This window comes from Pithys albifrons, chromosome 10, assembly GCF_047495875.1.
Source record: "Pithys albifrons albifrons isolate INPA30051 chromosome 10, PitAlb_v1, whole genome shotgun sequence".
Taxonomy (NCBI): Eukaryota; Metazoa; Chordata; class Aves; order Passeriformes; family Thamnophilidae; genus Pithys; species Pithys albifrons.
Window position 1 is genome coordinate 8,991,615 of NC_092467.1, and position 12,670 is coordinate 9,004,284.

The 12,670-nt window shown below is 57.0% G+C and overlaps 1 protein-coding gene across 11 annotated transcripts in view; it reads right to left on the bottom strand.

The window, feature by feature from the left end:
* PDE4DIP (phosphodiesterase 4D interacting protein) overlaps nt 1-12,670 on the bottom strand; it is a 36,693-nt gene that overhangs the window by 719 nt on the left and 23,304 nt on the right. For 7 of the 11 annotated variants that reach the window (XM_071565691.1, XM_071565693.1, XM_071565689.1 and 4 more), the window contains 23 exons: nt 12,523-12,639; nt 11,926-12,063; nt 11,487-11,599; nt 10,635-10,762; nt 6,643-6,731; nt 6,379-6,527; nt 5,962-6,277; nt 5,702-5,873; nt 5,454-5,570; nt 4,900-5,374; nt 4,427-4,662; nt 4,150-4,201; nt 3,656-3,873; nt 3,299-3,493; nt 2,542-2,751; nt 2,237-2,368; nt 1,990-2,109; nt 1,727-1,904; nt 1,519-1,643; nt 1,198-1,299; nt 440-1,017; nt 219-357; nt 50-96 (listed from right to left, as the gene is read on the bottom strand). In XM_071565691.1, coding sequence (XP_071421792.1) covers nt 50-96; nt 219-357; nt 440-1,017; nt 1,198-1,299; nt 1,519-1,643; nt 1,727-1,904; nt 1,990-2,109; nt 2,237-2,368; nt 2,542-2,751; nt 3,299-3,493; nt 3,656-3,873; nt 4,150-4,201; nt 4,427-4,662; nt 4,900-5,374; nt 5,454-5,570; nt 5,702-5,873; nt 5,962-6,277; nt 6,379-6,527; nt 6,643-6,731; nt 10,635-10,762; nt 11,487-11,599; nt 11,926-12,063; nt 12,523-12,639 — 4,146 coding nt within the window. Of the gene's footprint in view, nt 1-49; nt 97-218; nt 358-439; nt 1,018-1,197; nt 1,300-1,518; nt 1,644-1,726; nt 1,905-1,989; nt 2,110-2,236; nt 2,369-2,541; nt 2,752-3,298; nt 3,494-3,655; nt 3,874-4,149; nt 4,202-4,426; nt 4,663-4,899; nt 5,375-5,453; nt 5,571-5,701; nt 5,874-5,961; nt 6,278-6,378; nt 6,528-6,642; nt 6,732-10,245; nt 10,763-11,486; nt 11,600-11,925; nt 12,064-12,522; nt 12,640-12,670 lie in introns of those variants that run through there. The other 4 variants (XM_071565686.1, XM_071565692.1, XM_071565685.1 and 1 more) reach the window with 4 other exon arrangements.

Genomic DNA, 12,670 nt, shown 5'->3' on the forward strand with positions numbered 1-12,670 from the left:
CAGAGAGAGACCCACCCCTGTCCCACACTGGCCGCCAGGCCAAACTCACCTCCAGGTTTGTCCTGGCCTTGCGCAGCACACTGTGGGTCCTGGTCACTGCAGTGGAGAGAGAGATGGCGTCAGTGAGGTCCCTGTGCTGTGCAACCACCCCAGGTACTTGGGGACCAGGCTAGCTTGGCCATGCCACCCTGGAGCAGGGTGCCACTCAGACCACATACACTGGCTGATGATGAACTGCTCCATGCTGTCCTTGAGCTGGGCTGTGCTGCGCAGCCGCTTGGCCGTGCTCTGCAGAGCATCCTCCCTCTCAGAGAGCTGGGCCCGCAGCACTGCAATCTCACCCTGTAGCACCTGCTCCTGGAAGCATGGAGAGGAGAGGAGGGTCCCGAGTTGTCAGCACCTGGCCCCACTGCCTTGCCAGCCCCCAGCCTCTGCTCACCTTGCCCTGGTGCTGGGCAGGGCTGACAGGCAGCACGGAGCTCCAGAAGGCAGTGAGAAGAGACACGCACTCTTCCAGGATGGCATGCAGGGTGCTGGCACTGCCCCACAGGTGCCCCTGCCCGGTGCCTGCCCATCCCAGGGCCTGTGGGAGAAGGGTGCAAGAGCAGGTGCTGCTGGGGCACCCACATTCTGCTGCACCCAGAGACTTGGTGTGCCCAGCCCAATGTGGCAAGGCAGTGCTGGCAGCAGCCCCCAGGCTGGAGGCTCCCTGCCTCCTGTCAGCCCTGCAGGCCTCAGGGCTGATTCTGGGCTCAGGAGCCACATCACACATGGTGCACAGAGGGTCTGTCCCCCAGCTGCTACCAGCACTGTCCTGCCCACACTTTACCTCCTTTCCTGAGAGCGGACAGTTGGACAGCCCAAGTGCTGGATGCGTGAGACACATCAGCTCATGGGCAAGCGCCTTCCCCTCCACGATGTGCTGCTCCAGGGCTTGGTATGTGTCCAGGCGGCCAACAACGTGAGCCTCCATCAGTCTCTCCCCATTCCTCACCAGCTGGTCAGTCGGAGGTGGTTCTGTGAAATAAGTAGGGATAGGTAAGGACCCCTGCCTGCTCCCCTCGTGGCCCTCCCTGCCCCATCCCCAGGGCTTCTCTGCCCTGAGCTCTACAGTCTTGCTCAGTAAGGGTGTTGCCATGAGTTTGTCAGTTATCAGCAGCTCTTACAGCCTGTGTGCGGCCAGACTCTGGTACCCACCATCCATCTGTCGAACCACTGACGTGTCAGAGGGCAGTGGAGAGAAGAGAGGAGCTGCTGAGTTTGTGCCAACATCCCGCACCGGAGGAGATGGGAAGCAGCCTGGAACAAGAAGCATCTGAGCCCCTGTGGACATCTGTGGCTCTGTGCCAGGGGCTGTTGTGGTCCTGCCCTCCTCTGCCTGCCATCAGGGCCATTGTGTCCCACCTGCTGCCCCACCTGCTACCACGATTGGAGAGGTGTTTAGAACCACCCAAGGGTTGCAGAGGGGCCAGGTACCCCAAAACCAGAGGCTGAGGGGACTGGGCATGAGTTCCATACCTGCTCGTGTCTCAGTAGAGGGGCCAGGGAGGCTCTCATAGACGTGCAGCTCCGCACGCAGGGTCTGCAGGAGCAGGCGCTGCTCCTCACTCTGCTGCTGCAGGAGTGTCACTGAGTGCTGGAGCCTGCAGAGGTGTAACACTTGGGTCTGGTACCAGCCGTGCCACCCAGTCCTGTGGCCCCAGGGTCACACTGCCTCAAACCTTACCTGTTGTTGTCCTCCTGCAGAGAGCGTCGCTCATTCCGAAGCTGCTGGACACTCTCTTGGCACTTGGCGAGCTCCTCTGCCAGCCTCCGCTGCTTCCCACGCCTCTGGCCCAGCTCTGCTTCAGCCTCCCGTGCCCGGGAGCAGGCAGCCAGGAGCGCCTCCTGCACCCGTGCCAGCTCTGGGGACAGAGCGTGGAGGTGTCACTGCCACCCCACTGCGGCCCTTTGGGACTCAGACCCCAAATGCTGGTGCCCCAGCCCTACCTTGGGAGAGGTGGTCACACTGGAGACGCAGGGTTCGGTTTTCCTCACGCAGAGCCTGGTTCTCTCTGCTCAGCTGCAGCCCCAGCTCCGGTGTCTGGGCATAGATATCACTGGACAGTCCTGCAGAAGGAACCAGTGCTGTCACTCTCCCCAGTGGCCCACTGTACATGGGGTGAGCACCCTTCCTGTGCAACAGGGTGTGCAGAGCAGGGGACCCTGGCAGCATTGGCCCAGTGCAGCACCGTACCACTGGCCTTGCTGGTGGAGGCCAGGCGGCGTTCCAGCTGCTCCCGGAGTCGGTCATTGGTGCAGATGGACTCCTCAAGGCGCTGGCGCAGGCTACGGATCTCCAGCAGGTGTTCCTCCAACAGGTCTGCCCCTGCCACAGCCAAGGAGAGGGCTGAGGGCAGGAAAGGCTGTGCTGCCTGCCTCATGTCATCCCCACTATCGTGCCCTATACCAGAGCCATGTCCCACAGTTGTTTTGGTGCCCAATCTCCTCCCTGTTCCCCCCACACCCAGGTAGGATGCCTCTGTGCTCTTCAATACATACCTGTTAGCTTCTGGCTGGAGGTGCACCCCAACGGCAGGGTCCCATAAAGTGTCTGACTGGGTGGGGGTACGTCCCAGAGGACACGGGTTGAGGTGGCCCCAGGGAGCTCGGCCAGGCTCTGCAGTGCACCATGTTGGCAGAACGATGCTGGGGCTTTGCTGCCCTCTTCAAAGGGGCCGTGTGGGACTGTGGGCTTTGCTGGTGCCACACCTCCACGCACAGGGCAAAGCAGGGAGGAAGAGAAGGACAATGACCAAGGAGGAAAAATGGGGCAACACACTCACATCATGTGCTTTGTGCCCTCTTCTCACCGTGCCAAACAGTGCACCCCAGTGTCCCCCCCATGGTGATCCCCATCACTGACCTCCTGCCCCACTCAAACCCATTTCACCTGAAGAGCAGACTTTCTCCCAGGGCTTGCTCATTACATGACATGGAGGATCTCAGCCCCATTCCTAGACAACTACTAACCAAACCAGCCCTTTTCTAGAGGTCCTGGAATACATAAGTGCCCACACCAAGGGCTAGTGCTACCTCTGGCTGTGTTCATCCCACCCACCAGGTCCTCTCTGCACAAGAGCTACATCCCCATCATTCTCCAGCCAGAGAACAGGGACCCAACCTCAAAGCCCCAAGAAGCAGGAGAAGGTCCAGGGTAGGACAGGCAGGTCAGAGAGGGTTGGAGGTGATGAGGCACAGCACAGCACAGCATGTAGGGCAGGCAGGACCAAACCCAAGCCAGAGACAGCATGCTCACTTTCTCCCAGTTGCCTCCGGAGCACCTGCAGTTCCATCTGTGCCTCAGCCAGGGAGCAGACAGAGGTCCCACAGCAGCTCAGGAACCGTGGGGCTGTGGGAGCGGGGAGCCCGGCAGGCAAGAAGGGGGACAGCCTGGGAGCCAGTGCAGGCAGGGGAGCACTAACAGGTTTGGACAAGGAGTCAAAGTGAAGGCCTAGAGACAGGAGAGAGACAGACAGAGAGATGTTAGTGTGGCATTAGCTCAGCCTGGCAGAGACTCCTCCTCCCTGGGGGCACTGGGGACCCTGACACACCCTGAGCAGCCCAATCTGCATGTCCAGAGGCAGTTGTGGCCTCCAGTGTTACCCTGCAGTACCTGTGACTTGGGCAGGCTCCTCATGGCACTGGCTGCACTCACTGGCTGCATCTCCATCAGAGCAGGGCTCCAGCCCCTCAGACATGAAGGAGGAGGTGGTGGCAGAGTGGGATGACTCAGATGGTGGGCAGCTGCTACCTGGGGACTCAGAGCGCTCCTGCAGCTTCACCTCCAGGCTCTCAATCACCTTCTCCTTCTCCTGGAACTTCTGGCTGAGCCTGCAGGGGTGGCCTGTCATTGGGGCTGGCAGGTCAGAGTGAGCTCCATCTCACAGCCCATTCCTACATGACACCCCACACGGAATGTGATGCAAGGCTTCTCAGAGACATGGAGTGCCCATGGGGCTCCCCATCCACAGAGCAGAGGTAGCCCCAGGACATGCAGCTAAAGCAGAGACGCTGAGGACATCCTGGGCCCCCCACCCCAAGTGCAGTGATAGACCCCATGGCACCCACACCAAGCAGGTCCCACAAGTCCTCACTGGGAACAGATACCTCAGTGTCAGGAGTTCATGACTAGTTTTATCCTCCCCATCCTGTTGATCTCCTGGAAAACCAAGCCAGAGAGGAGCCAGTCAGTATCTCCATGCCCAAGGATGCCCAGCCCCAAATAGAGCCAGAGCAGGACAGGACAGCCCAGCTCAAAGCAAATATCCCACACAGTACAAGATATCTGACTGGCTCCAGCCCTTCACCCATCAAAGCATCCTCTCCTGACCCATAATAATGCACCCACAATATCCATCCCTGCTGTCCCCCTAAAGGTACTTACTGGTGCCCAGCTTGTCACTGAGCCTCTCAGCCAGCTGCCTGCCCTGGGCTAGCTGCTCCCGAAAGCCCTGGCCCAGGTAGTAGTCGATGTCAGTGCCACGGAGGAGGTCCTCAAAGGACCGCAGGGCATCCCGCAGGTGCTGGGCCAGGCTGCGGCTCACCCCCTGGCCCTCCCGCAGCATCTGCCGCAGGTGGGAGAGCTCCCGAGCCTGCGCTTGGATCAGCGAGTTGTACTTCCTAGGAGAGAGAAGCAAGCAGGGCATTCATGGGGCTGCCAGACTCCTAGAGAGCCCAGAAGGGATGGCATGCCATGGAGGGAGTCTGTGCACTGTCCACTACTGGGACTCTACCCCACCATGTAAACACCCCAGAAACCTGGCAGCAGGAAAAATATACAATAATGAGCCACCACCCTTGGGCAACTCCTGCAGAACCCCATGGCCACTCATCCAGTCCCAGTTCCCAGCACTGTACCCTGGCCAAGTGGCAGATTGCAGCTCCTTGGGCAAAGTGCCTCCAGGCTTGGCTGTGGGTAGCTGTGCCTCAAGGAGGGCGACACGGTGCACCAGGCTCTGCAGGTCACAGTGTGCCCGCAGGGCAGGCGGGCAGAGGGTGCCGTGGCCATCTGATTGCCAGTCCTCGTCCTCGTCAGTGAGGCTGTGGGCTGGGGAAGCCAAGGCCTTGGGGCCTGGTGGAGGCCGCTCAGCACCTGAGGTGTAGCCACTGGTGATGGAGATGGAGCGGGCACGGCGCTGCAGGCTCTGGATCACCTTGTTGGCATTGAGCAGCTGTGCCTTGAGGTCTTGGATGTGCTGGTGCAGGGCCCCCACATCCTCCAGGGCCATGGCTTTCCGGGCAGTCTTGCCTGTTCTGGGCATCCCCAGGTGGCATGGGGATCCCAGCTCCTCACCCAGGCTGAGCTCACTGAATACATCTGGCTCCTCACACTCTGCAGAGGGCACAGTGTGTCATTTCTCCATATCAGGTGGGCAATACACAGAGATCCCTGGAGTCCTGGCTCTCCTTACCAGGGCTGGTGGTCTCGTCCCGGTCAGCCTCAGTCTCACTTCGCCCGCACGTCTCATAGCCCAGGTCCTGGATATCCACCTGCACGTGCTTGCTGAGCAGCTGGGTGTGAGGTTCACCTGTTGGGCAGCCCTATCAGCTCAGGGCCCTCCTTGGGCAGGATTCACCACCCCTGCCACATGCCGAGCACATGTACAGGGCATGCCAGGCTCAGCACAGACTTCCCATCCCACCTAGGGTTTTAACTCACGCAGGAGGATGTGGTACTTCTCCAGCTGCTCAGCTTGTGCCCGCACTGTGGCCTCTGAGGCAGCAAGCTTGTCCTGCAGCTCCTGGCACTGCCTTTGGCCCTGTGCCACCTGGGAACGCAGCTCTCTGCCCAGCCCTGACCAGCCCCCACTGGGAACAGTGCCCTCCACCTGCTGGATGGAAGATGGGTTGTCAGCTCCTCATTTCCACTCTCATCCCCATCTCTATCTTCATCCCCATCCTAGTCCTCTGTGCACTTACATTGCTCCCATCCCCTCCACTCGGGCTTCCAGGGCAGGGTCTCTTGGGCATGTCATCCTGGGATCGTGCCTCCAGCGCTGGGCGTTTGGTGGGCACAATGCCCCTCTCTGCTGGGACCCCCTGGCCATCCCCGCTGCCTCCGGCTGGGCGGTCCCCAAGGGCACTGCGGCACTTCCGCTGCAGCCTGCGGGTCTCAGGGGCCAGGGGGCTGCCCAGCGCAGCCTCCTCCTGCTCACCGTTCTCCAGCAGCGATGTGGCTTCACCCATCCGCTCCTTCAGCTCTGCGTTTTCCAGGCACAGGCTCAGCATCGCCTTCCTAGGGGCACAAGGCACTGTGAAGGGCAGGCAGTGGCTGGAATGCAGGATGTCCCCTCCAGCCACTGCCACCCGCTGGCTCCAGAGTCCCAGAGCTCTTGCCTAATGTGGGAGATAGAGGAGAAGCCGGCTTCCTCCAGCTGTGCCTTCAGCTCCCGCAGCTCCTCTTCAGCCCGCAGCTCCCGCTTCGGCAAAGTGGGCGCTGTGCTCTTTTCGGTGCCCTCACTTTCCTTAAGAGCTCGAGGGCTGCTCTAGACGGACAAAGACAAGAGGGAGTGTTTCCAAAGGGGCTAGGACATAGTTTGGGGGTGGTGCAGTGCCCAACTCTCACACCCCGGTTGCCAGTGTTGCACTGCCCTGACTCACATGCTGGGTTGCCATGCCATGGGTTGCCTCCTCCTTCATGTTGTCGGTGAAGTTGGTGGCATCATTGGCATCTGTGCCTGCAGCCTGACCTAGGGGACAGCACAGCACAAGGCACTCAAAGCAGTGGCACTGGCAACACTGCCTTTGTCCTCTCCTCCCTGGTGATGCCCCTGGCCTCTGTGGGCAGCCCCAGGGCAGGTGCCTGCTCTCATACACACCTTGTTCTGGGGCACTTCCAGCAGCACTGAGGTTTCCCTGCTGTTCCTGTGCTTTACCATTCCTCTCTGTGTGCTGGAGCTCCAACCCAGCGCCCCGTGTGGCCCATCAGTAAGGGAGGGCACAGCCCCAGGGACAGCACCCCAGCAATGACACCTGCCCCATCCACATCTCTGCCTTCTCACCACCTATGCTTGTTGCCCTGACACACCTGCACACACATCACCCACACTACAGCCACTTCACAAGCCACAGTCAGCAGCAGTAGCATGAGGTTGGTCTTGTTGGTACTGCCCCAACCTGGCAGAAGTATTGGGGTGTGTGCCATACAACTGCCTTCCTGGGCAGTTGCAGCTTAGGGGGCACTATCCTGCTGCACATGTTGCCCAAGCCCTGCTGCCAGGCATGGCCTTGGGCCCTTTGAAAGCCCTGCACTAGCTTGGCAGAGGTAAAGGAATGCTTGTGTTCCACACCACAGTGCATGGGGGGCTTGGCTAAGCTGGGGTCATGCTTTTCTGCTTGCACACAGCTCTGCTCCTGGGCCCTTGATGCAAAATCCTAGGTGAGGGCTTGCCTAGGCAGTTGGGACACAGGTGTATCCCCATTCCCTCTTCTCCCCCAGGGAGAGGTGCTTGGACAGGGCCCAAGACTATCCCCTGGTGCTGTGCAAGGCCAGGTTTCACAGCTGCCTCTGCACTGAAGGAGAGGTAGTTGCTTTCCCTGAGGCCAAATTCATCACCATCACATCTGGAGCTCCTGGACAAGGCTGAACACAGAGCAGGGGACAACAGGGAAATCTTGGCAGGAGATGCCAAGCATCACTGGTGAGGGTAGAAGCCAGCAGGGAAGCACATGGCTCTTAGGAGGAATAATCAAGGAGCACCCAGAAACACATCTTGCAGCAGGGCAAGTGTTTGCACAGCACACTGCACAGACACAGCAGCACACTCAGGAGACCCACTCATGACAAGCAACTGCCACAAAGCTGCAAAAATCTGGGGCACTTCACTGCTGAACCTGGGCAGACATCACCTTGCATGGTGGAGCCTGTTCACTGAAGCAGCAATGCCCCTGGGAGCAAGGACAGCCATCACGGAGAAACGCCGTTCCAGGAGCAAAACTCTCAGCAGCAGCTGAAGTGGCAGAAGCACCCCAGGGAAGCAGCAGCTCCTGTGGGTGGCACTCAGCACAGCCAAAGCACAGCCCTGTGAGCTGCCAGGGACACAATCCGCCAGGTGCCAAACCATTCAGGGCAACAGTTCAGTGCCTGCAGGGCCTGAAGAGTGAGGGGATGCAGACCTTCAGCTGTAGACTTTGGGGGGGGCTGAGGGCCACATGGCTCTCAAGGTGGGTCACCATGGCTGAAGGACCACAGCAGGGTGGTACACAGCCAGCACAGCTGTTCTGCACACATGGAGGCACCAGCTCTTGTGCCAGGGCACAGCATCGCACTTCTCACCATCACCCACAGCTCCACCTGGCTCCCAGCACTCCAAGACCAGAGGGAAAAAGGGAGCACAAATCTCAAGATAAAACAAATAAACGCCAGGGGAAGAAGGGAAGGCTGGTTCTGGGGGAGCAGAGCAGTGTGCATGCCGGGCAACTGCCCAGGCTGCTGAGCACCAAGTGCTTGAACCTGTCATGGCAGCAGGAGCACACCAGGCTGCCCAGCTCTCTGCATGCCACCAGCACAGGGGACGAGATGCAAACCCAGCACTGCTTTTCCACAGATTTCTCTGTCTTTCACTCCAGCCTGAAGGCACAGAGAATTAGTTACATGGCTTGCAAATTGCACATGGTCCACACAGACAGGACATCCAGGTGTGCTGGCTGCATGGGAGCCTCACATTGCTGGGAACAAGGAAAGAGAAACAAGGTCCCAAGTGAAGTTGAGAACGGAAGGAAAGACCTCCACGAAGAGCTATGAGAGAGCACAAAGTACTGCACAGTTGACAAAGGGTGGTCTCAAGAAGGGAATACTCAGGCTGGTTGTCCCAGAGGAATACCAGGCATGAAAGGAGGCCTTAAAGAACAGACCAGAAAAGTTAGGACACCTGAGCCTAGGACAATTCTTCCATAAGAGGCACTTCACAGCAGTGATGCTAGCAGAGGCCAGGGATGCATCTACAGCAAAATACAAGAGGAAAAGGGCGCTGCTGGAGCAACAGTAAAGACTTCTCTCATGGCATGTCCATGAGCCTGGGCTCACTCCTGGGCTCCATGGTACCCAAGGGACCAGGGGGCCAGCTGGGCATCAGTGCCAGGATGGAGGAAGGAAAGTGGAAAGGTAAGGACAGGGACACAAAGGCTCCTACAAAGTGAGAAGCAGAAGGATAAAGAGAAATGGTGCTACACAGAGAAGTGAGAGGAAAGGAATGACATGGAACACAAGAAAAGAAAAGCTAACCACACCCACAGCTGCTCAGCAGCCTCTAACCATGTCCCTTCAGGTTACACAGGAACTGCTGAGGTAATCACACAGCAGAATGTTGACCCAGAGGGACAGTCCTGACCTGCTGTGTGTGAAAGGAGAGCTGTGCTGCGCCCCAACCTCAACTGAGGCAGGGAAGAGAAGCTCCCAGCACGGGCACAGGACAGCTGGTGCCATGTGAAGCAGTCACAAGCAGCTGTACAGCAGAGCAGTCACAGGTCCAGGTGCACAGCAGAGTGAGATGGAGCTTTTCTGTTCTGCCAGCTCCCAATTCAGCCTCTCCAGCAAGCAGAAACAGACGCTCAGAGGTGCAAAATTTGCTCCTGCCACTCTGGGAAGTGATTATGAGACAGAAACCCATAGCCTGCCGTGCATGGGAAGCACGGGTCACTGGAAAGCTGTTTTTCAGCTCTCATGCCAGCCCCCACACCCCTGGAGGAGGTGAAAGAGGCCCTGGAAAAGGTACGCAGTAGTGCTGAGTGGGACAGTCCGCAGCAACGCAGAAACTGGGTCCTGTGCAACAGCCCAAGGGGTGCATGGAGCCTGTAAGCAAGATGTGCATGTACAAGTGAGGGAGCAGACCCAGCCCAGACCTTGGGAGCACAGATAGGTCTCAGTTCCTCCAAATCATGTCAAAAAGAGGAGGAAACTCTCCCTTGAAAGCGCTCACAAGCTAGGCTTAGACAATTAGGAAAAAAAACCCAATTCAGTAAAATTATCAATCCTGGAATACAATTTGGTTTAAGCATAAACTGAATTGCTGGTTCTACACTCAAGTCTTGTGTAAGTGACCCAGGCAAGTGTTGCCAGGTCTTGAATTCTATGTCTTTGGAACCCACTGCTTGATATACACTTGTTTCCCTTTGGGCCAGTCACCATCAAACCCTAGAGATGGATGTCACTGGGTTAAGAAAAATGGTGAGGGAATAAAAAAACTCACACTCATGCACTTGGGAGATGATAAAAAACATTTGGTGTTTTCTTCAGAGATAGGGAATCTTTATTTGGCCCATGGGGGTGGGAGGAGAAGGGAGGTAGAGGGAAATCAACTAAAATGGAATGATTTGAATGTGCAAATACATCAGTGGCCACCGGGGTAGGTCAGACAGGAACATACACGAGACACAGGTGGATTGCACTGATCACCATTTCCGAAGCAGCTCAAAAATAAAACAAAAAAGCCCTGCACCAGTTCTATCGTACCATTACTAAGTACCAAAGCAACCCTCCCAGAGTCAGTGAGACAGGCTCGCTCGGTTAGTGAACCGTTTCCGTGGCAGGCAGGCGAGCGCCAGTGCTCAGAAGGCATGCTGGGGTAGGACTCTCACACGCTCCTGTTCCCCACCTCCTATAGTGCCCTGTGTCTCCAGCCTGCTCAAACACTCCAGGCTTCTTCCAAGAGCTTCTTCCAGCTGTCCCCGGAGCTTGTGGACCCCCTCCAGCTCCACCTGCAGAGTGTGGTCTCTCGCAGCGCTAAGCGGACACGCAGCATAGAAGGGAAGAGAGTTAGACAAGCTGTAGCAAACATACACCAAAATCATGACTGACACTGACTCAAGGCACAGGCCTTGTGTGCTCCCCAGGCAGCTCAGCCACCTCCTGCCTCACCTCTAACCTTCCCAGAGCACAACCATCCCCAAAAAAGGCTCCAGCACATGGCAGAGGACTCGGAGTCACAGCTGTTCTTCAGAGCTCAAACAAGCACTCCACTTATGCGCTCTCTTGCTATCAGGTAGCTCAAATATCCCAGAGGCTGCAGCCACGTGAAGGGTATGGGATTAGTGCAGGGGACAGACAACCGCCTGGATAAGCACCGAGATATATCCTTATCAACCCAACAGCTGGTTGGGAATTTGACAGCAGTCTCTGAAAGGTGGCCAAGTGTGGGTGGGAAACTGAGCTGGGACGGGATAAACCAGAGAACAGAGATGGAAATCCCACGGCAATGGGGGGAGTTTAGGGAGCATTTTGGGCTGGCCACCTTAGCCTCTTCAAGGGAAAAAGGCAGCCTAGCACTTGGGACTCCCAAAGAAGCATTTGGCTAATCTTTTGCCTAGACTCCTTCTTTCCCCACCAAAGACTCTCAGATTTACAGAATAATCACTGCTTCAGGTATTACCCATTTACCCCACTGGACCACCCAGGCTTGTCCTGGCAGTGGAGCAGGGCAGCACAGAGCCAAAGCAGCCTCACTTACCTGTCTGGGTGCGTGTGAAACTTCACCAGGCTGCCATAGAGCTGCCTCTCTGCCTGCAGAGCCTCATTTAACCGATTCCTCTCAGCCACCAGCCCTTCCAGCATCAGTAGCAACTGGTTGGAGAGAACACACAAGATGCAGCACTTAAAAAAACAAGAAGTTAAAGGAGACATCTGACCATCTCTGAGACTGAGGCTTCCTCTTCCCTTTTGCTTGCGTCCAAATTGATCTGTGTCATCCCTGGACTCCCAAAAGACTCTGCCTTTTGTACAAGTGCTAGAGGGAATCAATTCTCTCCTCTCTATTCTCTCAGTCACACACAGCCAGCTCCCAAGAACAAGCACATCTTGGTGTATCAAGAGGCTGAAGACAAAGCCTCACAACTGAGCACCAGCAGAAATATAAACACATGCAAGCTTGCCCCACATGGCCACACTACCTGCTGCCTTCTGTTTCCAGTAGCCTCCTGTCCCTGGGACTCTGCTATGGCCACTTTCTCTCGAAGCACCAGCACTTCTTGTGTCAGCCTTTCCATGGCCGGAATTTCTTCAGGATCCACCAGCTGCATCTGCAGATCCTGAAAACAAACAAACAGCAGGATGGCTCAGGGAAGAAAGGATCCATAACAAGCACAGCTGGACCTCTCATAAACTTCCCTGGCATGCAACTGGCAAAAGTTTCAAGTGTTTGGAAAGATCCAGGTCTCCTAAGAAAAAATGCCAGAGCACCCAGAGTGGATTAGGCACAGACCACAGCCTGCAGAAAGAACCAAGAAGGAACACAACGCACTCTGATTAAGGGACTCTCAAAGGAGTGTGTTCGGTACACAAGGAGCAAAAAAGCCAAGTAACAACGCTCTGGGAGTTTGGGGCCTTTGCCTTCTGGCCAAAGTAACAGAGAGCTACAGGCAAACCAGCACCAATACCATCCACAGCCAGCCAGCCAGCCACAGTGCTCTGAGGATATGGGGGGAAAAAAAGAAGCTCCTCCCCAGCCTTTGCAGGTGGAACTGACCCATTACAGTGCAGTATCTCACCTTGATGAGGTCCTCTTTGATCTGGATGGTTCTGGTCAAGGACTCTATATCTGAGGCCTGCACCTGCAGCTCTTCCTCCTGCGTCGCCATGACAGACTGGAGAGCAGTGAGTTCTCTCTACAGAGGGAAGACAAACCCGTGAGAGATT